Genomic DNA, 10,254 nt, shown 5'->3' with positions numbered 1-10,254 from the left:
AAGGATCTGAAACCCCCCCGGGGGTCGGGCTACAGAAAAGGCTGAGGTTTGGTCCTTGGGAACCAGCATAGCTAAAGGATCTGAAACCCCCCCGGGGGTCGGGCTACAGAAAAGGCTGAGGTTTGGTCCTTGGGAACCAGCATAGCTAAAGGATCTGAAACCCCCCCGGGGTCGGGCTACAGAAAAGGCTGAGGTTTGGTCCTTGGGAACAAGCACAGACAAGTCCCTGCCATCCCAATGGATCCCTGAAGTCGTGGCAGCTCTGGGCACTGGGGGCCAGCTGCCCCGTCCCCCGGGCCCAAGGGGGGACCTGGGCCGGCTCAGTGGAGGCCGAGAAGGCTCTGGGACAGGCGGAGCCTGGGGCATGCATGGCAGTGACTTAAACAGGGAGGGGGCAGTGTTGCCTGGACACAGTCTCATGAAGCCCCCGGGCACGGAGCGGGGAGCCCTTCTCAGCCTCACCAGCTGTCCCCTGTGCTCGTGAAGCACCTGCGGTGGCCCTGCCCTTAGACTGTGGCCCTGCCTTCGTGCTCAGCGGTGTAAGGGCACCTAGCACTGGGCCACCCACGCTGTCCCTGCTGTGTTCAGCCTCCTCGCCCTGGCAGTGAAATCTCCCAAATTCAGCCCTCCCCTCACCGGGGCTCCCCATGGGTGGCAGGACCTGGGACCCCAGAAGGGGAGCGATGGGGGAGGGGACGGCAAGGCCGAGCACCGAGCACCGTTCAGGAGAGGGAAAGGCTGAGGAGGGGAGCTGGGATCTGAGGCCTGGCGTCTAGGACAGGGAGGTGATGTTGGAACGGCCGCCAGGGGGCGCCATGATCTTCTGAGCCGTGCGCCTGGCAATGTGGTCGTCGGCCTGAGACCCTGGAGGAGAAAGGCAGAGTGGGCGAGGGTAGGGACGTGGATGGAGGGGGGGGGGCTCTCCTCTATCCATCTGGAAGACCAGAACTGCAGAGGTCCATACAATGTGTATCACAAGACAGTTACGCTCCCAGGCCTGTGGTGGGTAGACCAGGGCAGAAGCTCCCAGCACTGAGGCGCCTCTGAGGGATGGGAAAGTGCCACAGTGTTTGTGTTCTGTGGGAGACTGGGAGTTCAAAGTTATCCCTCCGGGAAGTCCATCCCATCTCAGGATGAGCACAAGCTAGGCCAGACTTCCCTGCAACAGGTCTTGGCTCAGCCTGCACACGTGGACCCACGTGCCCCCAGCTCTTAAGACGATGCTGGAATTCCAAGGGGACCTGCCCCTGGTCCTGAGTCCCCAGGAAGTGAGCTGGGACTGTCATCACCTCTGGAGAGGAGAGTAGTTCCCACGGGAGGAGACTGGAACTTAGCGGTGCGGCTGTCCCCCAGGGCTGGACAGGGGCTGGCTCCGGTCTGCAGGGAGAACCTCCCTCCATGCCGCGCTGGAAGCGGAGGGGAGACGGGCCACACTCCCACGTCTGGTGCCCATTTGAGTGTCCCTGCCATCTCAGCCAGCCTTCTCATGTGACGCAGCTGCGCCGCACTGGGGCCCCCTGGACCCTCTGAAGCATCCAGCTCATCTCCGCAAGGACTCAGGGGTGGCTGGGCAGACCAGGGCGGGGCTGGGATGGGGGCTGGACGCCTCATGAGTCCATCTCACCTTCTATGGAGGCATCGCATACCCACCCCTGGGCTCAGAGTGAACAGCCCTGCTCCCCCCGGCACTGGTTGACGGGGGTGGGGTCATCACAACTGCCCTGGGGCAGACCCTGGAGCAGAAAGGGGCTTCCCAGCTGGGGCTCCCGTCCCTGGGCCCTCACAAGCCCCCTCCACAGTCCCCACTTCACATAGGCGCCCCGCCTGCTAGCTGCCTTCTGTCTGTGGGGCGCAGGTGTGGGCTGGTCACCCAGCCCTCAGCCGATCTCACCAACTCCCGGGGCACAGTCAGGCCCAGGGGCCCCCAGTGCTTCTCACCCATCAGGGTGCCCCAGGGCCCCTTGGGCCCTCCCAGTCCAAACTGGACTCACCGGAGAGGCTGAACCCCGACAGGTGCAGGTTGCGCACGGGCGGCACGGAGATCTTGCCTGGGCAGGAGGCTCGGGCGGGGGTGCCACTGGTGGCCTTGGCAGGTGCGATCACCTCGTGGGCCGGCCCATCATACAGACCCCGGGGCACGCCATGGATCTCGGCGAGCTGCGGGCATGGGGCGGCGTGAGGGCGCTGGGCCCCTGTTCTGCTCCGCCTGGGAATCCTGGAGGCTCTTCCACCAATGAGGGCACCCGCCCACGCGCACACAGACACCTCCTGCCATGCATCTCCACCTACACGTGTACACACGCACACCTCCCACACGGGTGTGCACACCTCCCTGCACTCCACTTACGTGTGCGCACGCACACTTCCCTTGCACCCGTGTGCACACACCTCCCTCTCTGCACTCCACTTACACACAGATGTGCACACCTCCTTCCTTGCATTCCCACCTACACATGCGCGCGCGCACACACACACCCCTCCTCCCTCTGGCGCCCCTGGTGCCCAGGGCTCTGAGTGAGAGAAGCACAGTAGGGCAGGGCCACCTGCAGGAGGGGCTTCCTTCTGGAAGCGGACACGCCCCGCCCCCGCCAGCGTGTGTGAGGGCCCCGCGCGCACAGGCTCTCACCCTGTTCCGCGCCTTTATCCTCTTGTAGACGAAGTCGGGGAACGTCTTCCGGGGAATGAAGCGGCCAGCCCCCGGGGTGACGAACAGGTTCCCGTCCTCCAGCACAACCCGGCCCTGACTGATGACCACCGTGGGGGCCCCTCGGCACTCGACGCCCTCAAAAATGTTGTACTCCACGTTCTGGGGAGAGAACAAGGGCCCGGCACCATGGGGTCCGCCCATGGACCCCCCATCCCCGCTCAGCCTCCGGAACACTCCCGGGGCCGCTCGGTGGGTCGGCCAGCATCTGCCAGCTGTGGGAGCCGGCTCTGCCCTCTGACCCCTGACCAACCCGCCGTCGCTGACGGTCAGAGGTCAGGGGGACCCGGGCCCCTGCTTCTCTCCAGGACCAAGGGTGAGCCAGTGGCACTGGGTGCGGGTCCCAGGAGCAGGCAGAGCTTCCGCGTGACTCGGAGCAAGCGTGTCGGTGCTCGCCGCCTCCCTTCTCCGTAAACAGGGACGGCTCGTCCCAGTCACACTGCTGCCTGCAAGGTGCCAGCAGCCCCCGCCCCCGACTCGCCTGGCAGAGCTCCGCAGGACCCCCACCCACGCACTGCCTCCCCTGACTCGGGAACAGGCATTTTTACCAGGTTGTGGCTCTTGGCAGAGATGATCCTGGTGGTCTTGGGGTTCCATATTACCAGGTCAGCATCAGAAGCCACAGCCACTCGGCCCTTCCTTGGGTAAAGATTGAAGATTTTGGCTGCGTTTGTACTGGTCACTGCGACAAACTCGTTCTCATCCATCTTCCCCGAGGCCTGCGGAGTGAGAAGGCCACCCTGAGGACAGAGGCCTGAGCGGCCCAGAGCTGGCCTTCTGGCAGCTGGGTCCTTGTCAGGGTTTCACATGGCCAGCAGCGAGCACCAGGCCTCCCCCGGCCCTTGGCAGGGCCCACGGAGGGCTCCGCTGCCCTGTGAGATGGTCAGTCTCAGACCAGCCCCTGATCTGGCTTCTTTCTGCCTGTGGACACTGTGAGGGACTGAACCGTGTCCCCAAAAAGACATGCTGAGGTCCTCAGCCCAGCACTGGGGCAGGACCTTGTTTGGAAACAGGGCCTCTGAGGCGGTAATCCATCAGGTTAACACGAGGTCACGCTGCAGTAGGGTGGCCCTAACCCTACACGAGGGGAGTCCTCACAAAAGAGGGGAAACCACAGAGAAGGGACGGTCCCGGGAAGCTGGGGCGATGCTGCCACCGCCAGGCCACCAGATGCTGCAGAGATAGGGCAGGACCCACCCCTGGAGCCTCTGGGGCCCCGCCCCGTACCCACCACGCATCGCTCCCAGACCACGGCCATGCGCTCCTCCACGCCGTTGGTACCCTCGGGGATCAGTGTGAAGTTGTCCTTGCCGACGGCCTTCTGGGCCGTGCTGAAGGTGCAGTGCGCACTGCCTGTCACCTGGAGGTCCCCGCTGAGAACAGACCAGGGTCAGTGGCAGCCCGACGGGGGCTTGTGGAGCCACCCCGCTGGGTGGCTTCATATCCCCCCCAAGCTGGCCAGTGTAGCCCCCAGGGCCCAGAGATCGTCTGAGACGTCAGGGCTGGGCTGGCGCCTCCGTGTCGGGGAGGGGAGGGTGTGGAGAGCAGTGAGGCATCCGGGAGGGGAGCACGTTCCCACATGGAAGCCCCAGTTGGGGACTCCAGGGCTGGGGCTCTGGCCCCCAGGGAGCCCTCAGCGATGCTGGGCAGGTTTGTGCACTAGAGGCCAGGCCCACAGTGGGTCCACGAGGGGGCAGGTCCCAGCCACCATGAGGTGGCCTCACCTGGACAGCAGGTCTGTGAGGTGGTCCGCAGTGCTGGGGTCCGGGCTGATGGGGGGTGAGGTGACGAAGGCCGCGGCTTTTGCCCAGTTCTTGCTCCAGTAGTGGGATCCGTCGGTGCCCAGGCTGGCGGTAACAGGTTCTCCAAACACAACGACCCCTGCAAGGAGGCCACAAGAGCTGGGGGACCCTGCAGCCTGCACACCCTCCCCACCCCATCCCAGGGAACCCAGCAGGAGACCGGGAGACACAGCCCTGGAGCTCCAACCAGGGTCGGCAACAGCTGATAGCGGGGGTCAGGCTACCTGGTGGTCCAGCTGGGCCACTGTGGGGGCGGCCCCAGCAAGACATGCCCGCTTTCCCGCCCCTGAGAACCAGGGAGTTCCCGAAGGCGGAGGGATAGAGTGCTGGAGCCGTGAGCCCAGGGTCCCTGCAGGCGGAGCCCGTCGCAGCCCCAGCTCCAGCTCAGAAGCACTGTTTCTGGCTAAGGGGGCAACCAAGGGGCAATGCCCACCCCCACCCTGGGGACCCAGCACAGCTGGGGGGACAGGTCCAGAAATGAGGCGCCTTCACACAAGACTCTTTCGACCGGGCAGCAGGAGGTGGAAGTGAGGCGGAAGCCTGGCCCGGGGGTCTTCCCTGCCACGCCTGCCCGCCCCTGGGTCTCAGCCCCACCCACTCCGTCTTGGCCCCGCCCCCTTCTCAGCCCCTCCCCTCCGCCTCTCCTACTCCATCTAGCCCCCCCATCTCAGCCCCACCCCCTCTGTCTCGGCCCATCCCCTCCAGGCCCTGAGAATAGCGGCCCCACCCCATCCCTGGGCACAGCAGCCTCTGTCTGGGGGAGCGACCCCAGCCCCTGCCGACCTCAGCCCTGCTATACCCAGACTTTAGATGGACATTCCGCCTCTGCCCCCCAGGCCGCCCGTGTCCTCCAAGCTGGCACGGCCTGCAGAGGGCAGACAGCCTGTTGTCCTGGCCACCCAGGAGACATCAGTGATGGGGGGTAAGGAGGGTCCTCGCGACCCCAGGCTCCGGGAGGCCCGTCAGGGAGATCCCGATGCACACGGACTCGGGGCCTCTGTTTCACACGCCCGTCATGTCGCCCATTCTGGGGACGCCATGAATAGGCCCCTCTCTGCTACTCCCACAAGGCTTGGGGACCCAGGGCACCCACACTGCCACCGCCCGCCCCCCACTAAGGTGCCAGCAGGGCGCAGGTCTCCTCCACGCCTCCCCAGCTCCAGGGCTGGGTGCCCCCCCGAGCCCCCACCTCCAGGCGCCCAGCACTCACCTCGGCGCTTGGCCTGGGCGACCACGTCGGCCGCACCCTTGCTCATCACCTTGGTGATGTACAGCGGGCAGTTGGCCTGCTTGGCGATGGTGACTGCGCGGTACGCAGCCTCGGCCTCCACCTGGGGAACCAGTGCTCAGGCTCTGAGAGGCCCTGGCTTCCTGGTGGCTCAGGTGGAGGCGGGTGGGGGGCACTCTGGGCGATGCGAGCCCCAGTGGGAGCTGGGCCCACCAGATGCCCCCAAGGCTGCCCAGCCCAGGTCATGGCCTCAGGGCAAGGCCTGAGGGGGACTGTGGAGGGCAAGTGCCCTCCAGATGGGGAGGGGGAGCACAACCCCGCCTGGGGCCAGGAGAGGGGAGAGGGGTCTGCGCTGGGCAGACTCTTACCTCCTCAGGGTGGCTGAGTACATGGCCCTCTGGCCCGGTGATGCCGAGCTCCAGCACCTGCCTCTGCTCCTAGACCAACCACCAGGCCAGGCTCCAGCCGTGGAGGAGGGCCTGGCCCCCAACCCCACCCCACGGGCCCCCGCCCCCACGCCACAGGCCCATCCCATGGATCTCCACCCCACGGCCTCCTACCCCTGGGCCCCCGCCCCTCGGCCCCCCACTGCACAGACCGCCACCCCACGGACCTCCACCTCATGGCCCCCAGCCCCACGGACCCCCTCCCCACGGCTCAAGGCACCACGTCTGAGCTGAGCGCTGTTCCCTGCAGGCCCCCCAGAGTCACTCAACTGCACAGAGTTGAGAGAACCCTGACTTATAGATGAGGCTGGGGCTCAAGGACATCCTCCCACCCCATCCCGCTCTGGGCAGGTGACCCCAGCACCTCCTCAATAATGTCCCCGTTCTCCGCATGCACTAAGGCCAGGGCCCCCAGGTCTCGGATGATGCTGAAAATCTCGTACATCTGGGGAAGGAGGCAGATGGGTTCTGTGTCAGTGTCTGTTGGGCACCTGTGGGACACCTCCCCCAACCTACCCCCACCCCCGCCTCACCTGGCCGCCCTGCCTCACCTGGCCGCCCCCGCCTCACCTGGCCGTCGGTGCACTGACACCTGTCCTTGTATGCCATGAAGACCAGGAAGGAGTTCACACCTGGGGAGGGGGAGCATCAGAGGGCTTGGCTAGATGCCCTGGGGCCTCCTCTGCTTCCCACTCTCCAGGAAGGCGGGTGCAGCCGGTTCCCATGGCTGCTTCATGAGCTGGCACAGCCCCCCCTGCACCCCCTTGCCCCCCAGCAAGCCGGAACCGGAGCAGACTGTGCTGCTGCCTCCCAGCCCCTCCCGCAGGCTGCTGCGCCTGCTCCAAGTGGTTCCCCAACGGGTGAGGGGGCCTCGTCCCCCATGCCCATGGCCGCTCTCCAGAACTGTCTTGGTTTTAGCGACGGTGCTTGTTTGTGGGAGAAAATTAAGCTTTGTTCATAGGCTGGCCTGTTTCTGCACAGGTAACAACAGAGAAGTGGGGGTTTCACAACACCCTCCTGCAGAAGAGATCTTAGAATGCTTGGAAATGGGTCACGTGTTCCCTCCACCCTGGGGCAGTTTCTTCTCCACGCAACAAGGAGACCCCATGACAGGTGACCTTTGCGTCCTCTATAAGGAGCTGCAGGACGTGCCCGCCCAAGGGAGAAGGCAGCCTTCTCGTCCAGCCTCCCTGCAAGTACAGGGGGCCTCCCCTCACTCTTGTCCAGCTTCTGCCCAGTTCGTGGACACCGCCCTGTGGTCAGGCTGGGCAGAGCCCAGCAAGGACCCGAGGTCATTGGTCGGCCTCTTCCCACCCCAGGGTGGGGGGCGGCCCAAGTTCAGGGAAACACAGCTCCTGCACCGCGCTCTCCAGCTGCCCCCCAGCCTGGGGCCATGAGCGCCGCAGCGCTCACCCTTGTCCTTGACCAGGGCCTCCAGTTCCTCCTTGATACTCTCGTGCCAGCGGGTGATGTCCACGTGCAGGGAGTAGTCACAGCAGGCTGTGCTGTCGGCTCGCTCCCGCCACTGCTCGTAGGCCGCCAGCAGGCTCACGCCCGTGTCCGGGAACACGTGGTCCACTGCAGGGGACAATGAGTCAGCCAGCACCCACTCCGCCGGTCACTGGGCACCACCACCACCTCCAAAGGAGATTGGTTTCATTTCCCGAGAGGTTAGAAAACACGTTTGGGGACGACAGAGGAGAGGCCACTGGCTTCTTAAGGTGGACTGATCTTCAAACCCTGCTGCATCCATTTTGTTCAAAGTGACACCTGCCCAGCCTCTCTCTAGCCGACTAGGGGAGACAGAGAAAGTCAAGTTCAAACCACCTCGCGCCCCCCAATGGACACGTCCCACCCAAGGAGCAGGTGGGGGAGCTAAGGGCCTTTGTCCAACCTCCAACACAGGTGACCCTGAGTAAGATGCCAGGGCCCTGTCCGTGGTGCTGGGGCACAGCCTACCTCGCTCCCCCACCCTCCAGCAGCTGGCATGGGCTGGCTCTCCTAGTTGACCCAGCTGACCCCACACGTCTCAACAGCACACCCATCCTCTGCAGTGACAAGCTTCCCCTGGGAGAACTGGGAGTGCACGTGGGCATGATGCTGTCACCACCTCCCCGCCCCCCAGTCCAACACACGGACAAGTGGCCTCTCCTGCATCCACTGGCGCGAGAACTCCGAATAGGGAGGCTCCTCTCTAGGGAAACCATCGAAAGATGAACTTTCATCCCCCAATCATGAACCCAGGGCCCCGAGGACGTGTGGGCACCTCCACCCACCCTCCCACGGGCAGCTCACTGCCATGGGGATGCAGCGCCAGCCTGGGGCTGAGCAGGTGGAGGAAGATGGACGCTGGACAGAGGCCAGCCTCATGCCTGCTGGTGTTTCTCCATCTTCACGGCGACACCTCACAGCCTGTCTGATGCCTTGGTGACATCAACGATGCTGAGGTCCTGGCCCTACCTGGGCCACCACAGCTACCAGCATGAGCAGCCTCTCGTCAAACCCAGTGATGGATGTGCCTGGTTTTCTTCACTATGTAGTCGAGTAAACCACACCATGCCACCATTTTGGCCATGGCTTACTTGTGGTGTAGCCCAGAGTCTTAAGAGTTGTTTCCACTGGTGGTGGTGGCAGTAGCATCTATTGAGCACCTACTGTGTGCTGGGCATCACTCAGAGCTACTCATGTGCATTAACTTGTTTAATCCTCACAACCACCTTCGGGGAGCATTATATTCTTCCTATGCTACAGGCTGGAAAAATGTGACCTATAGACGTTGGCTGAGTTACCTGAAGTCACACAGCTAGAAAACGGTGGAGCCAGGCTCAGATCAGACTCATCAGACAAGGTCTTCGTCACAGCAGAGATGTCTGCGCTGGATGTAGCCAAGATGGTGACACTCACAGCAGCATGCACAGGGACAGGGCTGGATGCCAGTTTCTCACCCTGGCTCCTGAGCTTACCACATGTAAGTTCATGGTGGGCAAGTGAATTCACGTCACCAAGCTTCAGCGTTTTCTGTGCAAAGGGCATCTCTGCTGTCCTCCACGGGCTTTGTGGGTCTGCGATGCAGCTCGAGCCTGGCGGTCAGCACTGAGGAAGTGGTACCTCTTGGCGTTGATGTGATAATAATGATAATCGTCATCCTTGTTCTAAAAACACAGCCTCCAGCTTTAACTTTTCTTGACACAGGCAGCGGCCTTCTGCAGATCAAGCCTCAGAGGTGTGAGGCTGAGTCAGAGCTGTATTTGACATTTCAGACAGCACAACCCCTCTCCTGTCCAAAGCATCGGGGCTTTCCAAACCCCAGCCCTTGGCCAGCTACGGGTTTATCAGGACATACCAACACGCATTTGCTTCCACAGAAACCCCAGGAACATCCTCGGAACTGGCCAATGCAAGAATGCCCCAGAATGAGCAACAGGAATAAGAAAAGGGGGTCAAGGTTTCCTTAGACGGAGATGAAGGAAAATATGGCCGATAAAAATACCACTATGTAAAATTCTTCCTGCAAGACACCACCCTGGCGGGGGACCAAGGTACAAGAAGGGGGCTGCCCCCCGCAGAGAGGCGGGGGTCCAGAAACTCACGTATCATGGTGGTGCCTCCCGCTAGGGCTGCCTTGGTGCCCTGGAAGAAGTCGTCAGCAGGGGTCATGCCCAGTGCAGGCATCTGCAGCCGTGTGTGGACGTCAATTCCACCCGGCAGGACCATCAGGCCGTGGGCATCGATTGTTTTGATGCCCCCAGGGACGATGAGGTTTTCCCCAATTTGTCTGAAAGCAACAAGGAGAGATTTCCCTGGTCATAAAGAGCCTGGATCAGAATGTGAGCAATGCCGTAGGCGGCCCTGTGGAGCTGTGAGCACGCGTCTGGGCTCCTGTCCTGGAGGAGAAAGGGCACTATGGCTGACAGCAGGCACCCGATCACCTGCCCGAGAGGCTGCAGAGGGGGCACGGCCCCCCACCAGGCTGTTTAAGACGGTCAACTCCAGTTTCATCCAAACCATCAACAGGGAGGACCCAACCAGAACTAGATGGTGCCTGCTTACAACTACCGACTGTTCTGATCAGGC

General features: G+C 63.1%; 1 protein-coding gene across 1 annotated transcript in view; it reads right to left on the bottom strand.

Moving 5' to 3' along the window:
* Positions 1 to 764: 764 nt before the first annotated feature.
* DPYSL4 (dihydropyrimidinase like 4) overlaps positions 765 to 10,254 on the bottom strand; it is an 11,144-nt gene continuing 1,654 nt past the window's right edge. Inside the window, exons 2-13 of the mRNA XM_004374942.1 lie at positions 9,771 to 9,955; positions 7,594 to 7,758; positions 6,751 to 6,812; positions 6,545 to 6,625; positions 6,103 to 6,171; positions 5,717 to 5,837; positions 4,429 to 4,585; positions 3,936 to 4,077; positions 3,253 to 3,423; positions 2,627 to 2,806; positions 1,992 to 2,157; positions 765 to 864 (exon numbers count right to left, since the gene is read on the bottom strand). Coding sequence (XP_004374999.1) covers positions 773 to 864; positions 1,992 to 2,157; positions 2,627 to 2,806; positions 3,253 to 3,423; positions 3,936 to 4,077; positions 4,429 to 4,585; positions 5,717 to 5,837; positions 6,103 to 6,171; positions 6,545 to 6,625; positions 6,751 to 6,812; positions 7,594 to 7,758; positions 9,771 to 9,894 — 1,530 coding nt within the window. The 5' untranslated portion in view covers positions 9,895 to 9,955 and the 3' untranslated portion in view covers positions 765 to 772. The remainder of the gene's footprint in view (positions 865 to 1,991; positions 2,158 to 2,626; positions 2,807 to 3,252; positions 3,424 to 3,935; positions 4,078 to 4,428; positions 4,586 to 5,716; positions 5,838 to 6,102; positions 6,172 to 6,544; positions 6,626 to 6,750; positions 6,813 to 7,593; positions 7,759 to 9,770; positions 9,956 to 10,254) is intronic.

This window comes from Trichechus manatus, unplaced genomic scaffold (genome assembly GCF_000243295.1).
Source record: "Trichechus manatus latirostris isolate Lorelei unplaced genomic scaffold, TriManLat1.0 scaffold00031, whole genome shotgun sequence".
NCBI classification, from domain to species: domain Eukaryota; kingdom Metazoa; phylum Chordata; class Mammalia; order Sirenia; family Trichechidae; genus Trichechus; species Trichechus manatus.
This window is presented reverse-complemented; position numbering and strand designations above follow the sequence as displayed.